This window comes from Thermobia domestica, chromosome 5 (genome assembly GCF_964235325.1).
Source record: "Thermobia domestica chromosome 5, izTheDome1.hap1.1, whole genome shotgun sequence".
Lineage (NCBI taxonomy): Eukaryota > Metazoa > Arthropoda > Insecta > Zygentoma > Lepismatidae > Thermobia > Thermobia domestica.
The window spans coordinates 145303339-145323547 of NC_137458.1; the positions used below are offsets into that span (position 1 = coordinate 145303339).

At 34.8% G+C, this 20209-nt stretch overlaps 1 protein-coding gene across 1 annotated transcript in view; it reads left to right on the top strand.

Annotated features, from left to right (window-relative positions):
* Positions 1-20209, top strand: part of LOC145684700 (sodium- and chloride-dependent glycine transporter 2-like) — a 290540-nt gene that overhangs the window by 248206 nt on the left and 22125 nt on the right. The window contains exon 7 of the mRNA XM_081757078.1: positions 6214-6375. Within this exon, the coding sequence (XP_081613204.1) occupies positions 6214-6375 (162 nt within the window). The remainder of the gene's footprint in view (positions 1-6213; positions 6376-20209) is intronic.

Consider the following 20209-nt stretch of genomic DNA (forward strand, 5'->3'; position numbering starts at 1 on the left):
ATGTGCATGTCAATCCGTGAATTACCAACGTTTGAATACGTGGTCACAAGCTTTGAAAAATACAAAATATCCGGCATCTGCCCATCAGCTGTATTAAGAGACCAAAAAGAATTGAGACACCTATTACTTTCCTTATATGATGTATGGTGTCATCCTTAGAACATTAACTCGAATAAGGAGTATCCAACCCGACACTTTTATTTGTGAATTATGAAAACTCAATAACACTCACAATTAAGCCCCTGATTCTTGTGGATTCCAGCAGTAAAAACAAAAAGGACTATAGAATTACTTCTTATTCAGTTGGAAATTCTGTAAACGTTTTCCTAGACGAAGTGGCACACCCTTCCTGCCTATGCAAATTATAGCCAGTCAGCAGGAAATGCCTGCGGTTTTACATAATCTAAGATTGCGAATAATCTCCTGTGGCAATATACTTTGCCAGCGAGAAGTTAATAAAATGTGAATGAATAAAATTCTCTAATTGGCTAAATTCGGTATACCTGATAACTCGCCCACGACCTCTAGCAAAAGTAAGAACCACTAGGTGTGGAGGTTCCAAATCTAACTAAGTATTGGTTCGATTCTCCGAAGTCCCCGACTAATAAACAACAAGGGATCCTTTTCCTTCCTCGCTCCTTTTGAATACACCTGTAAACTTTTAAAACGCACAAAAGATGAGAAAGGAAAGAGAGGAATTCACCCCTTATTTTGGGTTAGAGAGCACTCATAACGAAACAGGGTTCCAATATTATAGTTTCACCGACATGTAGACTCAAGGCGGCGACTACAAGTCAATTCATTATTAAACTTCTATTCGTCTTGTTGCTTTTGTCATGCATGACATAATATAAAATATAATAGAATAGTAAATAAAAATTTAAAAAATTATACTATTAAAAACCTGTAAAATCCAGTGACAGTAGTCCACCCTTGATTCTTCATGATCTTACATACTAGGATTTCATTGTATAAAATAAAGTATGAGTAAGTCAGCCCTCTTAGATATCTCGAATCTGTATGTAATCAAATCTCTACATTGCTATGTAACTACAGTAGTCCACCCTTGATTCTTCATGATCTTACATACTAGGATTTCATTGTATAAAATAAAGTATGAGTAAGTCAGCCCTCTTAGATATCTCGAATCTGTATGTAATCAAATCTCTACATTGCTATGTAACTACAGTAGTCCACCCTTGATTCTTCATGATCTTACATACTAGGATTTCATTGTATAAAATAAAGTATGAGTAAGTCAGCCCTCTTAGATATCTCAAATCTGTATGTAATCAAATCTCTACATTGCTATGTAACTACATAAATTGACTTTTAAACCCCATTAATTGTTGTTGTTACTAATTACTCATTTGGGGTGCCTACTTTGTAAATACTCACTCATCTTTGTAACGTAATCTACCATAAACTATGTATTGGCATATCTTCTTTTCCATTCATGTTAGAATTTTGCTCTTCAATTTGCTAATGTCATTTAATTAGATGCCACAAATGCATCAATCTCTTAACCAATTGTTGATGTTTCAATCATTCAATTACTTCATAAGCACAATATTGATATTAAAATCTATGTAATGTAAAGGAATAATGCAAACTATTTGTGCCCCTGAGTATACACATTTGTTGTTAATTATGACAATACTAATTCTTACTTACTTGTGTAGTGTTCAATTTCTAATGGAACCCTATTTCGTTGAATACGAGATGGTACACATCTCACTAGATTGTAAGCATTTAACATACATAAATACTTAGTCTTAATAAAGTTTCAGAATTCACCATTAGTAACCTAACTGTACTAAAGGAACTGAGTTCGAATCTGAGATGGTGTCGTATCCGTAATTGTCTAATAATCTAATTCACTTGTACTGTTTTACACTCTATGTCATTATTCAGTAAGATAATTCTAAGATATGGGTGTATGTCGTTAAATATTTTATGCTATGTTCTTGAATCTTTAGTAATGAATCTTTAGAGGAGATGAGAACTGTTAGCTATTCTGAACTTCAGGGCATTATATAAATTGTTGTAATGTTAACCTTTTGCAAATGTAGCATGTTCAAAATGTTATTGACTTTTCAACTTTAATGTAATATTTCATTCACGTAACTACTTGCAATCGTCGCATATTCAAAAGGTTGCTGACCTTTAACTTTGATATATTGCATCAATAATGCTATATGCTGTGTCAAACTAACATATACTTGTTAACTTGAAGTTGGTTATACTTGATCAGTTGTTTTTCTATTTAGTTGTGTTAAGTAATGGAACAGAGACGCCATCCTTGTTAGTTGTAAACGTTCTCTGTATTGTGTAAAAAAAAAAAAAAGGTGAAATGCGACTATGTTGACAGCAGGCTCATAATTATGTGCATGACATAATATTCTTCACCTTGCAAAAATTTTCTATTTTATTCAATATACTTTCTTCTACGAGGACCACTCGGAAAGTAAGTTACCCAAGTTCCGGCTCTAACGCTCGCTTCTTGGTAATTTTCGAGGTCGAAAATTATGAAGCAGTGGGAATGTGACGCTGAATCTAAAAATATGGTTATATTGCTCTTTATTGAAGGAATTGAAACAGATTATTTTGGATTAATATGCATTTTAAAAGACATTTTTCTCTCTTGACTTGCCACAAGCTAGCAACAGAGAAAGGAAATACGTAAAACTTTCTGAAGGTGACTAATGTTGCTTTTGCTGCGCAATTCTGTAGGAAGTTTACTTGTCGAAGGTTACTCATAGTCATCATACAGGATACATTATCATGATTTTGACAAGGTGACGCCGCATTAATGTGCGCAAATTGGTTAAATAATTAAGAATCTATGGATAAGTCTAGAAATCATGCTATTGAATTATTCCAGCTGTGACAGTACACGTGTGTACATGTGTGTCATGCCATGTATTCTGGGTGTGGCCCTTGTTAAGAGCCAATCAGAATGCAAAAGAGTACTAAGTTTCCATATTTGTGGATCTGATGCAAATGGATGAACTGACTGATACGAGGTTTGGGTGTGTCCCTCGAAATTAGTATAAAAGGACCTCAAGGTCTCAAACGGTTGTTCAGAAGTTCAGAGGTTCAGAGTGTCGAGATTCGAGACGCAGGTTGTGAGCTAACGCAATCATCGTCAGTTTCTAAGAGTTACAACACTACTACTATAAGGTATGTATGAGTACTTGTTGCATCAGTTATTTCAAGTTCAGAGATGTCATGCAGTACTTCAAAATGATCTGTTTACCTACAATAAAACTTTCAAGATTAAGAGCTGTCGTCGTATATTCGTATTGCATCTTCCATCTCCAATAACTGAATTAATTGAATAACTTGTCTGTTAATCGATTTATAATAAGGTATCAAACTATCAAATGAACTATCAGATATCAAATTACTTTTGTGAATTACTCAATTAAATGTTGTTGTATATTACCATTTTAGTTATGTAATAAACTTACTTTTTAGAAATAATGTTGTCATTCCCATAGATTAATCCACTTTTCCCATGAAAATCATGGTGTAATTTAATTATATTTCTTTTGTGACAACCGCTAAAGAATAGCGTTAGCAGTTCTCTACATTATGTGGAATTTAACGAGCATCATAAACAAAAAGAGACCAAGCACATCGTCACATTACAGTTCTGATCATTATATAATTCAATAAGATTTAACACAAAAAGCAAATGTTTCATAACTGGTATTCCTAGGCACAAGTTGGGGCTGGCAAAACTGTGATTAAAAGAAACAAAAACCAGTTTTTACGTAAATAGATTTGATTTATTTATATAGATCACATGTGATAAGAAAATTTAAGCTTCCTTGCTCTTAATGTCCTTATGTAACCATAGAGTTATAAAGGACATATAACAAATATTATAAGTCTTACATAACCTCCAAGCCTTACATTCACCTTACACCTGAGAGAAATTGCTCTCCAGCTGGTTTCGAACGCGAAATCCCTTGATTACAAAGGCGGTGAATTTACCGACTCAACCATGGAGTAAACATAGGTTGTAATGGACTTGCATGCATGCTTGTGAATATTTTAGTCACTTCAGAAGGACAAAAAGATGCAGAACAAGTGAAATTATTGTTCAGATTTATAATTATACTCATTATTAAGACTGGTACTAATAGATAATTTCAAAATATTACAGAGTATACAAGATCTAATTTCTCCAAAGCAATTTACTGAAACAAACATTATGGTCTAATTTAATTTGCATATTTAGAAAGGAAGTGAACAAAAGATACTAATCATTTGAGTACACTCTGGATTCCAATCATTCATATTTACACATACAAAAAATACTTTTGATTTCCATAAATAAATTACATTCATGTCTCCTGGATCTGGAATGCATGAGAAAAAAATCTTCTGGAGGGTTTGAGATAAGTGGAAATGTTACCTGGAGTTCACACAACTTGTGGCAATTTTGCTTTAAATTTATATTTTGCTTTGAACTTTTATTTTAGTACCATGAAACCTTCTTTACAAATCAACATAAAATCTTATGGCTTAAACCAGGGACAGTTTTCCGTTTCCTTGAAAGACTTAGGAAGAATAAATTCTGCTCTTCCCTATTACTGAAAAGTGCGCTAACTACCCCACTCCACAACTGTGAAAATTTCTGGAAATTGATATGAAACGAAATTTCTAGTTTAGCAGTTTCACATTACACTATTATCAAGCGAATATAAGAGAAACGGTCAAGATGTTAATGAATGAAATGGTGGAATGCAGAAAATGGGAGGAAGTGGGAGAACTCCGACAAAAACCCAAAAACACGTTGTTTGTCCTGCACAAAGTCCACTTGGCGCGAGCTGAAATTGAACCAGAGACCCCACTCACCAGATGCGAGTGTTCTATTCTGGAGTTTCTGAGATAAAATTCGTTCATTTTTCGCAACATTAGCTTACTGAAATGATCCTTATGATTTGAAGATGTTTGTTTTATGGTTAATATTATGAAATATTTGTCAGTTATAAATTTGAAACTGCAAGCTAAAATATTTATTATTAATATGAGTGATAAGATAAAAACATTTAAACGCAAGTTGCAACTCTTGGAGAAACAGCTAAAGAACGATGGTTTCACACATTTTTCTACTTGTGCTAATTGCAAAATACAGTTAAGGGAGCTTATTTTGTACAAAATTTATGCCAAGAAGCTTCAGCGTTTGAAGAATGAATTCGAAGAATTGTCCCACGATATGAGATCTATTGTAGGTAAAATCTCCCTATTTTCTTGCCCCTTCATCAGTTGACGTACAGGAATTGCCGGCGCATTTATAGAAAAATGAAATGAAAATTCGTGGTTATACTCTTTAGGTTAAAGGAAACTGACAAGCAATGAAAGTAAATGGTTGTGAATTACATGTTTGTGCTCTTCCATCGGGAAACAAACCAGGGACAACTTGAATCAAAGGGACACGCGTTACCCATTAGACCAACGAAAAGGGCTTTGTTTGCGTATACTCACGCATACATCATGACCACCCTAACCCAAAAATCAATAAATTAAGTTCATACGCGATTAGATCTGTGGAAAATCTATCTGTGTAGAAATTTAATGTCTCTAGTTGTCTCGTTTCTATGCGAAAAGCTGATGACAGTCACACATATTTTTTTTATTAATTCTTATAGAAAAATATTTTCCATAGCTGTACATTAATGGAAAACATGAAACTATTTATGTCGGTGGAGAATCTTGCTCCACCCGTTTTCCAAACAAACTCTAAAATTATGTTACTACCGCAAGAGTGTATGTGTGTGTATGTGTATATTTTAAAGACAAATACTGAATAAATCTACTTATCATGCGTGACGTGGTGAATCACTGCCACTCCCCTGACATTTGTTACCTATCTTTGGTAGTTACCTTTTAGGAAAGCACCATAGGAAATATTCTTCTTTCAAATTTAACAGTTATCGAGCTCCTTCGTGGTTAAGCGGTTAGCGTACGCGCCTTTGGTGTGGGAGACCCGGGTTCCATTCCCGGCGAGAGCTCACGTGGTTCGGATTCTACATTAATCAGTAGTATCGTCTCGTATAGCCTCACTGCTGAAAGGGACGATAAACTCAAAATCAACTCATGACAATTATAAAGAAATAATAATATATGGATTTATATTTTATTACTGAAAAACGAATGTTTGCTTTTAAATTGATTCAGTCTGTTTTCGTAATATTACAGATAATAATTGGATTTGACTTATTTACATATGAAAGAGCTTCATTGGGACAAAATGGAAAATACGTATTGCCGAAAAAATCTGAAACATATGGCTGGATTGTTGGAGCGATCATCCTTATCCCTATACCAGGAGTGATGGCATCTCGGCTAATATATGCAAAAGTAAGTTGTTCATCCTACTACTACATTCAGTTTATTTCCTTGGAAATTTTCCAGTCTTGAAATGATGGTACTTATTTTAATTTTGGTATTCTACTAAATCAGAATATCTCTTATTTTTTCTGTCTTGTATTTTCTTTTTACACGAAACAGTTTGTTGTTATATTTATTATAAAATTTTTTATCAAATTTGGTAAGGAAAGAAAATTCAAAGAAAGGGGTCTTTCAATGGCAGCATCTGAGACCCGGCTTCAAGACCTTGACGATCAAAAATACACAAATATAATTTTCTTTTAGCAAAGCACGATTGTGTATTAGTAGCTATATATTAAAGAAAAATCTTCTACATGACATCAAAAATTTGTTATAATCATACGATAATTTTTATTTTAAGATGTTCCGAAACTGTATATAGGGCACCACTTAACTTCATCTTACCCGGGAACGTCTCTGTAATATAGTCAGAAAGTAACGTGACTTCCTAACTAACCTGAAGAAAATCTTCCTATTTAAATGCTACAATAGCGATAAAAACTCTTCTTTTGGCATGCTAGCTAGAGCTAGCTACCCGCTCGAGGGTGACGCCCTCTATGGGGAAGTGGGTGACATCATAATCGGAAGAAATAGGAGTAGTAGTGGTTGGTTTATGGGATATTTGTCTTACTGAGTTAGAAGAGGGGTATAGAAAATGAAGAAACCTTGTAGGATTATTATACAGAGGATGTTATTTTATTTTATTTGTTTATTTCAGCATTGGTAGGTTGAACATTGTGATCTTTAGATCACAATCATGAGGCGAAGATAAGAGGGCATAATATGATGTGGTGAAGTGCGAAACACAAACACAGCACTGGGTTATGTTAGTTGAGTAATGCTGGTTAATCTTTTCGCTTGGGGGCTGCTCCAAGCATTGATGAAAGACAAGGGAAAGCCCAGATTAGTACTAGAGGTATTACAGTGCATATGATGGACAGATGAGAGGCTGGGGGTCGTCGGTCTTCAATTCTTCTGCTAAGTGGAGATACCTGTGGTTTGGGGTAGAGTGTAGTGGTAAATCGTGAAAAAGAAGAGATAACGGTGTATATATAATAGGAGCTGCAATAGGAAAGTCTATATGGGCGTTCATGGTGTCTATGAGAAGCGGATGGCGTTCATGCAGGTGTTTATCAATATATTTGAGACGAACAGATTATAAATAGAAGAGAATATGTGGAAAAGGTATTTTTCGTACAATTCGCATGTTGCACTTGATGCAATGTGGAGTGCATGGCGTTCTAAGATCTTTAATTTGTTATAGAAGGATGGTGGTGCAGCGATCCAAGCCAGATTAACATACGTCAGAACTGGACGCAAAAAGACCTTATAAGTATTTAATACAGCTGTACAATTGAGACCCCAGGTAGTGCCCGTGAGACGTTTTAATAAATTGAGCCGATTTGAAGCTTTTGTAAATGTGTTTTCCAAGTGCGATGTGTGTCTAAGATGACGCCGAGGTATTTGACAGATGTACTGAGTTGAAGACGGGTATCATCGACTGTGAGGTGAAGTAGGTTGGGATTTCGGTGGACTTTCGTGCGGTTTTTGGGCGGCAAGAAAACTGTAGTCTGGGTCTTCGGAGCGTTCATCTTGAGGCGCCACTTTTCACACCAGTTAACAAACGAATCTATGGCGGTCTGCATTGAAATGTTAAGTTGGTGAGCAGTTTTATTAAGTGCTAGGAAGGCGGTATCGTCTGCATGTTGGAAAATATGGACGTTCGTAGGTAATGGTAGTAAAGAAGATAAAGCAGAGGGAAGAGTGAAGATACTTGGACACACCAGAGTAAAGGAATATAGGATGAGAGAATATGTCGTTAATAGATACGTATGCCAAGCGACAATGCAAAAAGTTATAGATGAATCGAACATAAGCAAGAAGAAGCCGGAAGTTTAAAAGTTTGTACATAAGTCCTGGGTGCCATACTTTATCAAATGCTTTCTCCAAATCAAATAAGGTAAGGCAAGATGGTTGTAATGTATTATAGTAGTTGGTGGTGTGATTGATGAGACAGAGTAATTGATCGTTGATGCTATAATTTGGACGAAATCCTGCTTGTGAACGTGGTAAAAGATTATGATGAGGAAGATGGACATGCAGTCGTTGAACTAAGATTTTTTCGAGAATTTTGCTGAACACAGGTGTTAATTAAATAGGGCGATATGAGGAAATACTGTCGGCTAGTTTATTAGGTTTGAGAAAAATCAGAACTTCAGATTTCTTCCATTATTTTGGTATGAATCCAGAACGTAAGATGAAAGTATAGATTAGTGAGAGAAGGTAGAGGACTGCATATGGACTTTCCTTAATATGCCGATAAGAGATGGAGTCTATACCTGGGGCTATATTACGTTTTGTTCTAATGGCTGAAGTAATATCATCAGGAGTGATGGCCGCTGTTAGTGTTCTATGAATATTCAGCTGGTGGTTACTGTTCGGCTGAAGATGAGCAGATGAAAATTCAAAGCGATCTACCGGATAATTATGAACAGGACGGTCAGGAGTAAGTGGTGTGAAGATACCCTGAAGATATGTGGCAAAGGCATTTGCTTTATCGAGATCATAGTGCAGAAATGTGTCGTTAAAATAAGTGGATATGACGTTCTATTTGATTTATCAGAAAGTACATTGAGGCGTTTCCAGTAACGTTACGGGTGGGTTGTCTCTGAAAGAGTATTGCAGGTTTTCACCCACTGACGTAATTTATATGCTTTGACATAGTTTTGGACTGTGCGTTGAAGAGCTCTGTGATGACGAAGAGTCTCACGACATCCTATATGAATATAGTCTCGAAAAAATTATGGAGTGAAGAGTGGCGACGGACAAGGATTCTTTCCAAGATTTTGAAACACCCTGTATAATAATTTTAAATGATACGCACTGGTTGCTAAGAAGACAGAGAAAGAGATAAAATAAATTTTATCACATTAAAACTGTTATTGTCCGTAGAATAATGGTAATAAGAAACATTCGTATCATATAAAAAACTCTTAGAAATGATATTTCTGGCAGAAATTTTAAGAGAATAATAGGTTAGTAGGTTTTAAAGCTACTGGTTCTTCTAAAATTATTGCATCATGCTAGATCGCATAGAGAATTTTTCCTTTAAAAACATCTGATTAGAAAGAAATTATACTTCAAAGAAAAATATTTAAATTCAGTTTAACTTTTAAATTCTTGATGAATCAACCAAATGAAAGCAAATGGTATGAAAGGTGAGTGAGAAATTTAGTATTTGGAGAAGCAAGAAAGTAATGTGCAGGATACAGAAATTTCTCGTGTCGTCTCGGAAACGAGACGAGAAATGTATGTTCTAATAAGGGTTAAGACAAGAGGTGTATGTCCAAGTTAGAGACGAGACGAGAAACGACAATTCTTGTCTCATTTTCGAGACAAGATATTTATCAAGTCTCATGGACAACAATTCACTGAAGTCTTAGATACCAGTGTTTTAGTATTACATGATTCATAGTAAAAGTTCATAAATTGTTACAGTGGTTATACGAACACAATGAAGAGTAAAATGAAATCTTTCAGTTTTACGTCCCACGCTTATGCCGGTTAGGCTAAAGGAGACGGTGATAATGAGAAATGAATGAAATGGTGGAATGAAGAAAGGGTGGAAACAGGAAAACCCCGAGAAAAACCACGAGCACGGACAATGAAGAGTATTTATCAACATCTTAGGATATGTAAGTTATTATATAATATGCTTCAATAATAAATATGATTTAAATATTAATATATTACACTCTTAGTGGACCTCTCACGAGACACAAACGAGAATCAAAACGAGACAAGAATCCAACACTTAATTTAAGAGACGACAGGAGAAAACTTTATTTCTCGTCTCGTCTCGTGAACAAGCGTATGGTACGCAAACGCTCTGTACCTACGCAAACGTACCGGTAATTAAATCAAGTCTTCCGTGTCACTAAGGAGGGAGAAGATTGATGGCTCAGTAGTACATATGATGAGAGGACCATAATTCCATCCAAAATATAAATTAGTAGTGTTTCCCAAATAAGATTTTCTCGTTTCGTCAATTTTTATAGAATTCTCGTCTCGTCTCGGTTTTCGAATAATTATTTCTCTTTCGTCTCGATTATCTTAAAAGTTCTTCCCGTCTCCTCTTGTCTCGTAAAGTAGTTTTTGGTCTCGATTCAGAAGAAATAATCTAACTTTTATGTTGCTTGATGGTAATTGAAGAGAGTACTACAAATCTGTTGAGAGACGAAGCTAAATCAAACAAAACGTGAATTTTAGCTTTCTTCTTGAGAACCGAGATTATATGAGACATAGATGATAGATCTACAGTTTAAAGTGGAATTCGAACCCGAGCTCTCAAACAGAAAAGGTTCGTGCACTAGTCATTAGACCAACAGTTAGGGCTAAAGTAATAACACACACACACACACACACATATATATATATATATATATATATATATATATATATATATATATATATATATATATATATATATATATATATATATATATATATATATATATATATATATATATATATATATACACCAGCAGTGGCGGCGGTTGGACGTTAAAAGTGAGGGGGCAAGACATGATCTGAATATTTGTATATAAATGTTAGTTTTCCTGGTTGTTTCTAACATTTTGTTTCACGAAAGGTTGTATAACTAATAGGATACTATATTTTCAGTTAAAATACCGTATATCGTATATAATAGTTTATTAAGTAAATTGAGAAGAACAACGCAAGTAGATACTAGCCCTTTGTACTCTTAAACAACGAAAGTGTAAGAAGAGGTTTGATTCCTTGCTCATGAACATCTTAAAATTCTGTCTGGAAAATTGTGTGATCAGATTATTTAATAAATTTGCAAAACAAATAAATAGAAAGGATAATATTAATCATAGTAATGAATAATGATGCTTGTTTTGCAAAAGTTATATTGAAACTGAGGATTAATGAAAAACTTAATATTTAATTCCACACATGCTATTAAATGTATGTTATTACTCTTAGAAAATGAAAGACAGTAAATACTACAAGCATATGCTACGACATTTAAAGAAATATTTGCTTTTGCAACTTCTTGAAATATGTTCGTTGCCATTAGGTGCAGATTTCACTTTCTTGGAACACATCAAAACACAACAATACTTACAATCCACACTTCAGTTATACAAAATAAACTTAAAACCTAGAATTATGTTCAATTTACTAAATTTTATTGTATATACTGGTACACTCGTACATCCTTAAACACACACTTCACTCGTATATTACACTACAAAACAATGGAAAAGTAGAAGTTGTTTCTTATCACGCTCTTTTTAATCGATATTCCTTACTTTAGAAAGAAGAAAAGACATTTTAGGAACTGTCAATTTTTGTGCAATTAAAGAATAACTTGTGAAATAGGCCCTACTTTTTTGCATAATGTTCTTTCGATTAGCTTCAAAGCGGCTCACTAACATATCGAGCCCTTGTAAGAAGAAATGAAAGTATGCTGAAATTGTGCTCCAATAGGTTATTTTTTGGGGTTATTTTCTGTGGCGATTAAAACGCAATTACTGTAGCTTTCTTTACTCCACGGGAAGACAACCAATACGTATTCACGCAACAGCAAATATTATATGGCAGCATTTTTTCCTATTAATCAGTAACACATACAAAATCGTTACATTTCCAAATGAAACTATATACATTAATTGGTTACTTAAAAAAAGTGCGGGGGCAACTGCCCCCCTTTGCCCCCCCTAATCGCCGCCCATGTACACCAGTGATTATCGCGAACTTTAGTAAGATTGTGGCTTAAGTCAATAAAAATTACATGATGTAACCAACACTCACAATTAGCGCGAACAGTACCAAAACATCATAATCGAATTGAGTGTAGAACTGAAAAGAAAGAGAAAACCTTCGCATTGAAATACTTTGACAGAATCCATAATATATGAATGTTCGTAATTATTACATAACATGCAATTATACATATAAAGTTGTCACATTATAATAACACTTTTTTGTCTTTACACTGTGGAGTATGCAAGAGAATTTTGGTGTTTAACTTCTCATAAGATATGGAAAAATAAATATGTATTATGTTAGGATATATATTCAAAACTCTCACTTTCTATTTCACTATTGAACTTTCTATCATATGAACTACTAATTTTATTATATACAGTATGTTATCTGTCCTTTTTTCGTCTTACTCTTATAAGTTCTCATAGTAGAAGTTGCATACACACGTTTCGTTTGCGATGCCCTTCCACTTTTCATATCCTAACACATTTGTGATACCCCGAATTATGTGAAAGTTAACAATCAGTGACAACACCATAGGGGAATAGGAGGACGAGCGTCCGTCTCATGTGACGACGCCTGCCCTCTGTAGACAAATTGTATTGTTAAATAGGTAAAGTAATAAAGTAATATAAAATAACCTTTTTCAAATACAAAATTTTGCTGTGTCTCGTTTTTTCTGTTCTTCCGCTTACTCCCACTTAATTAATTAAAAGTGCTATCGTCACTGTTAAGAATGCTTCAGTTAGTTCCTATATCAATGTATCCGAATTTAAAATACTTTTCAGTGAATGTTTTATAGGTTAAGAAATAGTTACTGATTTAGTAAAGCAATTGATGCAATTTAGTTCACTACTGTTAACTGCGTAGGTATTTGAGAAATGACCTGGAAACGCCTGCTATATCGTAGTGTAAAATATGCTAAATGAAAGGTGTTCAAATACATTATCCTCACATATTAATGTCTGATAGTTGCACAAGAATTTGTAATTAATTTTGAAGAGTTTTTATTTTGACTAGGGAAATAACTTAGATATAGGGAGTAAAAGCACAGATTTGAAGCATCATTGCACTGTCATCTCTGAAAAGATTCGTATTCTCAGTTTTTTAAAATTTTATTGTCTTATATGGTAAGTTAATAACTGCTAACAATTGCTACTAGCGCTTTTCACTCTTCAGGAATTTAACACGACATGTTCGCAGGACACTTTTCTAAGTCCTAAATGTATGCGTGAATTATTACATTCGTCTCATTGTCCTTATTTCAGAATGGAAACTGAAAATGCTGAACGTGAATATGTTTCGCTGTCGTCAAGCAATGGCCGTAATAAATGTAATTAAGGTTCTTATTATTAAATAAAATACAGAAGTATCTATTCCACGTATAGCACAATATTATACAGTAATTAACCAACATGATAATCACTAACGCCCACAGGATTTCTTCGAAAGGAGGGGAGGGCAAATGCCGATATAGAGTTTTTCGATTTATTGCCCTATATATATTAAGTCATAGTTTATGATTGATAGCGTGTGGGATTAAATTTGACCTCAGCAAACACATTTCTAGCTGTGGACAATATATATATATATATATATATATATATATATATATATATATATATATTGTTTCACTGAGGCTTCAGTCGTCTATTCTCAGTTGACCTTGATAGGGGGCCGCGGTGACTCAGTGGTAGAGTATTCACCTCTGATGCATGGGGTCCTGGGTTTGATTCCAGCCCGCGCAAAGTGAACCTTGTGCTGGATAAACACCGTGTGCGTGGGTTTTCTTGGGGTTCTCCAGTTTCGTCCCACTTTTTTCATTCCACCATTTCATTCATTTCTCATTATCGCCGCCTCCTTTAGCCTAGCCGGCATAATCGTGGGTCGTAAAACTTAACGGTTGCATTTTTTCAGTTGATCTTGAAATCTCCTAGCGACTTGTTGTTCGTGTCCATGCGCTTTGTTGTTTCGATGGTTTCGGACCTCTGAGGTCGAAATTTTCCCCAGGATAGTACTTGCGCTATGCGTTTCCTGCATTACATTTTTTCTGTGGTTTTCTTGGGGAGTATTAGAGAGATGTGTGCAGAACTCGGAACTGGCAGATTTTGCAGGTGGTTTCTTGCAATTTTCTATAGAATATTGGACGTTGCATGCTTAAATAGCCTTGTTTTTTTACCATCTTTCCAACGTACAAAGAAGACTTCAGAGACGAGACTTCATGATGAGAATTGCGATGACTCTCATTCAAGATCACCTAAAAGTAAGGGGCGAATGCGGGACACTTTCTCGTAGGCTTCGGCAGTCATTGTTACGACTAACTGATGGGAACATCAATGAAGACCGTCCACAAACAGATTCTCCAGCTAAAAGGAAGAGATGTGCTATTTGTCCTCGAATTGATGACAAAAACGTTCTTGGATTTGTTCTATGTGCAACCGAAATGTGCACAAGGGTCAATCAAGAAATATCATTATTTGTACTGACTGTCAGTAGAACAACTAAAGTGTCTATATTTGTTCTGTGTCTAATGGATATGTGATTAACACACATTTAGGGGTCGTCCACATATTACATAACGCGGCAAGGAGGGAAGGGGGTTCGGCCTTGCGTTACGAAGCGTGACAAGGGGGAGGAGGGGCTTTAGGTCTTCGTTACATAACAGTTTTTTCTGCTGTATTTTTTATTTTTATTCTCAGATTTATATGCAATCTTTTAAACAAATAATTTTATTGTTTTTTCTTTTTTATAAATTAGCTAGAATACCCGTGTTTCATACGGGGAGAATACGTTTCATTTTGGATATAAAGGGCACCAAAACTGTCACGATCAACTTACGTACTCCAAAAACTAAGGATTTGACACAAATATCGGTCATATTCGATCATTTTTGTATATCTCCCCTTCCCCAAGTTGCATGGCCAAATTTTAATTTAAACGGCATCGAAAGTGTTACTGTTCATCTCAGCGACCCCACACACCATGGTCTCGACTCTAATATCGGTCATTTTCGAACATTTTGTATATGCTATCCTCCTCTTTACCCAAGTTGCGGGGTGAATTTGGATTTAAACTGCATCGAAAGTGTCACTGTTTATCTCAGCGACCCCGAAAACTATGCATTTGACACTAACATCGTTCATTTTCAATCATTTTTATACATCCCCCCCCTTCCCCAAGTTGCACGTTGAAAGTGAAATGATAAAAAAACATCCCAGGTCAGAACTTCATCTATGTTGAAAATTTGAACGAGATCGGTAGGGCGGTTAAGAGTTATTAAGTTACAAACATAGTCACTTTCATTTATATATATATCGATATAGATAAATAAATATTTCTATTGTTTTGGAACATTGCAAACTATAGCCTATATAAATTGAATCATACAGAAGAGGTTCGAAGACGCACTAGACACCAGCGTAAATGGTGGCGAATCCTGCATGTATTACAATACAATAAAACTCCGTTTTGCGGCTATCGCAGCATTGGATTTAGGCAACACGCTTTACCGGAGTTAGTTGTTAGTGATCGTAACCACCGCCTGAAAATGCCCTCATGTTCCCACTCGTATTGCTATTTCTGAGAATGTTATCTGAAACCTTTGATTTGATTCATTCCCCACTCTAGTCTTCTAAGGGGTTTTGCATGGGAAACAGAAGAAATTCTTTTTCGTGAAATTATATTTTCCACAATGGAACGATCCAGGATTTGTAGATCAAAATAAGATATTAAAAAACCTAATTCGTCGGATATTATCTCGTACTAATTTTTTTTGTTTGTTTTTGAATTTGAATATTTCTGAAGAAATTGAGTTTATTCGCATTCTCGCATTGATTTAGGACAAGAAGAATATGAAAAGAGGTAAACTGAAGTCCGAAGTCCAAAAAAGATGCTCGAAAGCTTGTTCACAAACGAGATGTCCCTGCTTCTTCACATGTGCAGCCACTTTGAATCTGTGGTCGACGAGGAAAGGAACTTTGCATCGTCGAAACTGGCGAGCTTCAAATGCACGAAACATCCTGGATCCCTGAAAAAAGAGATCGATGTTAGTTCTTTAGATCCTGTTCCACCTTCATCTTCCTTGTCAGTATTTTCTCATTGTCATCATCTGACCGAAAAGGATAGGTGTGATCTTCTTGAGAAACGACAGTATGCAGTTTTGAAGAATTAGGACTCTTAATTAAGCAATCTTATGCGGTTAAAATATTATTACCATACAGATATTTCTATTTATTGGCGAAAAACACTAAAAATACATTCAGAATAAAAGCATTTTGTAATAAAAGTTCTGCTATAAAAATTGTTTTTATTATAATAACTCCCAAAATAAGCAAAATTGGTGAAAAATTAAATTGCCACTACAATTGCACCGAAAAAACCTTGACACGCGAGTAGTGGCAATGTCACTGCGAACTGTCAGAGACGTTCTCTTACTGGACACACTATAATAATTGCATGCTTTCTTTACATGAAAATAAGTTTATTTTCATACTTTGTTATTTTCGGATAACAAAAAAACTTTATTTCATTTAAGTATGTTGTTTCGCTTTGTAATAATCTATTACCAAAAGACCATTAGTCAAAAAATATTTTAAAAATATCTTTTGTCCCAAAAACTAGTTAAATCCGTTAAAGTATAGCACTAGTAAACGGTCCACAATCAACTGCCAATGGTAATACGTATTAACATATTTTAATTTCAAAACAAATAGGCTAATGGGGTTAAATCTGACCCCACGATAGTACTTATGCAGTATAAAAATAACGATATTAGTAAAGAATTAATATAAATTAATATTAATAGGAAATTAAATTAAAAATAGTTTATTCTACATAATCTAATTTAAGAAAAATAATGATAATAATAAAATAAAATAATGCAATAATAAAAAGATGGTAATAAAAAGTTTTTATGGTAATCCTGGATTCTCTCGTGTTGAACAACATGGCTTTCCTCAATGCTGCCTCCAGAAGGGCGATAAATACGTATTATGAAGCACTCCAGTTCACATTTTTGATTAGCCAACCACATATCAAGAAATGTCTCAAATTTACTTTTCAGACCTGCTCGCCCTTTAAAAATCCATGGATCTGTCCGCGATATCGGTTGTTGCCAATTAACTGATAATTGTCATAGCGTACCTTTTGAAATGTTTTCAAACGCTCTTTGCATAAGGAACCGTTTTCGTATTCTTTCTTTTTTCCTTTCTTTTCTTTTTTTCGCCCTTTTACTGTGCTGGAAAGGGACTCCATGAGCAGTGTTTGGCACACGACCCGTTCGGGAGAGTAATGCTCCCGGAAGTACGTTTTTTTCGCGTGCTACTCTAGCCAGCTGTTTTAAGCGCTATCCTGGCTAGTTGTTTTAAGTTGGTTACAAAATTTATATCATGGAGTACAAGGGGAACAAAACGAGCCCTGCGGGGCTTCTAACCCGTTCCTACTACTACTACTACTTATCTGCACAAAAGTAAGTAAATCACTTTTTTGAGTATTATTTTGATATTATTTTAATTTAAAAAGTGTTATAAAATATTTAAAAAATGTAAAAGAAACTTTCCTCGAGCCGGGTTTGGACTCACGCCAAAAGAATTTTCATTACTATCATATGGCGCTAGCCCACTCGGCCTTACTTTGATGAATAAGGACAACCACTAGCACAGTACATGTTGTGGCACGAAAGTTGTAGTCTACATGTCTGCTATGAGTCGGTCAGCTGTTATGCACATCAGGCTTGAATTTCGTTTGTTGAGTACAGCACCTGAAATCCATTCATAAGTCGATATGAGGGTTTCAACATGTGACAGTTCTTGTGGATTCTTAATACTTTTTAGCTACTAAAGTAGTGTCTTCATTATTCGATTTAAAAAGAACAAATAAAGCTTTTTACTTTGGGTTTTCTGTTTTTCCAAGTCTAGAGGCATTGTAGAACACGTTATGTATGGTTTCACGCCTTTCTGCGTCGAGACATAGGAGGTGATGACGTCAAAACTTTAAAACATATTTTGTTATTAGGCCGATATTTATTTTTTTGACGGATTTACTTTTGCACCTAGAAGATTGAAATTTTGCACAAACATTCAGTCCACCGAATAGTATTTATCAGATTTTTTCAGATGATCTCTGCGTTAACACTGGGGGTCCATAGGGGCAAAAGTAAAAAAATATTTTTAACCAAAAAAACTCTTTTTTTCGCGATTTTCACGCCTTAGATACACGATGGAGACATGTGAATGGTATCGTTTGAAAGGCAGTTCTATTCTGAAGAGAATTATACACGACCCACAATCCTAGGATAAATAGGGATCTCTCAAGGAAATTTCGACACAAGATCCTGTTTTATACGGGAATCTGGGGTATTATGGATATATTATATATATATATATATATATATATATTTAAGCAGGCTTAGTTTTGCACCTAGAAGACTGAAATTTGGACAAATATTCACTCCACCGAATAGTATTTATTAGATTTCTTTCAGATCTCTGCGTTAAAACAGGGGGGTCCAGAGGGGCAAAATTTTAAAAGGATATTTTGACGAAAAATCTCTTTCTTCGCGATTTTGCCGCCTTAGATTCATGATAGAGACATGTTAATGGTACCGTTTGAAAGGTAGTTCTATTCTTAAGAGAATGATGGCGAACCATGATCCTAGAATAAACACGGATGTCTCAGGAAATTTTTTACCTGCCATCAGAGTCTTTTGCGGTAGTCTGGGGCACTGTGGGGATTATTGATAAATTAAATACTTTTCCTGCTCTTACTATTCAATATAGAAACTTGAAATTTTGTACACACATATAGTATTTTTCAATTGATTTTAAGATGTCTGCGTTTACGCGGGGGTCCAAAGGGACTAAAAAAAATTTTAAAAATCAGAGAAAAATTCTGTTTTCTCTCAAAATTTCTCACTTCAGGGACACAATAGGGAAATGTAAATTGTACACTCCGATTCAAAAACATTGCGACAGCTAACGCCGTGCAGTTAGGCCACCAAACATACATCTTCTTGCCCCATAGTCGTGTCAGGTAAAGAGACCCCTCTCTCACCTCCTTTCTTCTCTCCCATACTAAAATTAGCTGACAGCATGAGTGCAATTCTTATTTCAAACTACACATGTATTAGTATAGATAAAATGAAATAACAAAACCGAGAAGAAACAAGATTCATAGATTGATGTAGGGACAAACTGAAACACCTACAGTGAAAAATTGAAACCAATGAATGTCTATTACACAGAGAGTCAGAAACGAGGCAAAGAGAGAGAGAGAGAGAGAGAAGAGGAAAGGAGAGGAGAAGAAGAAAAAGTAACGGGAGAACAGATAAAACTGTGGAATTCAAACGTAGTAAGAAAATAACCTAACATTATAAAGTTCTGTTTCCAGAAATCCAACAGTAATATAGAAATAACGTTTGTTTTACATAGTTTTTCAGAACTATTCGAATATATAGACGATGCTTTAAACATTTAATATGTTACTTTCTTAATGGATAGCATACTGAATTTCAAGTAGAACTGTAGATCTCCGAGACACATCTAGGATAATGTCAAAGGTTTAACACACACGCTTTGTTTCCGCGTGGTTTGATTGCAAATTCGGTAGTGTTCGTTGGACGTAATGATCCAAAATACATTCTAATATACCCAGTAGATAGCGTTGGTCATATCCTCCATTTCAGACTACTAATGCAAACTGAACAAAAAACGAAACGAAAAAAAGAGAAAGAAAGAAAAAAGAGAAAATTGAAGAGTGCTATTTTATTGCTAAATATCTATCAGATATAACCTATATTAAAAGTCCAAACTATATCGTAATGGAAAGGTACAAATGTTGGAAAGGAAAAGTTTATGTTTCTCATAGATGTAGGATCTTTCAAATTTCAACGTGAATAAAACACATTGAATTATAGGATGGGAACAAATATTGTGTCGAACAAGTATAAATAAAATTTTGTTTTCAAATAACCAAAGAGGTACCATTTTATAGTCCTTTCCGAAAAGTTATC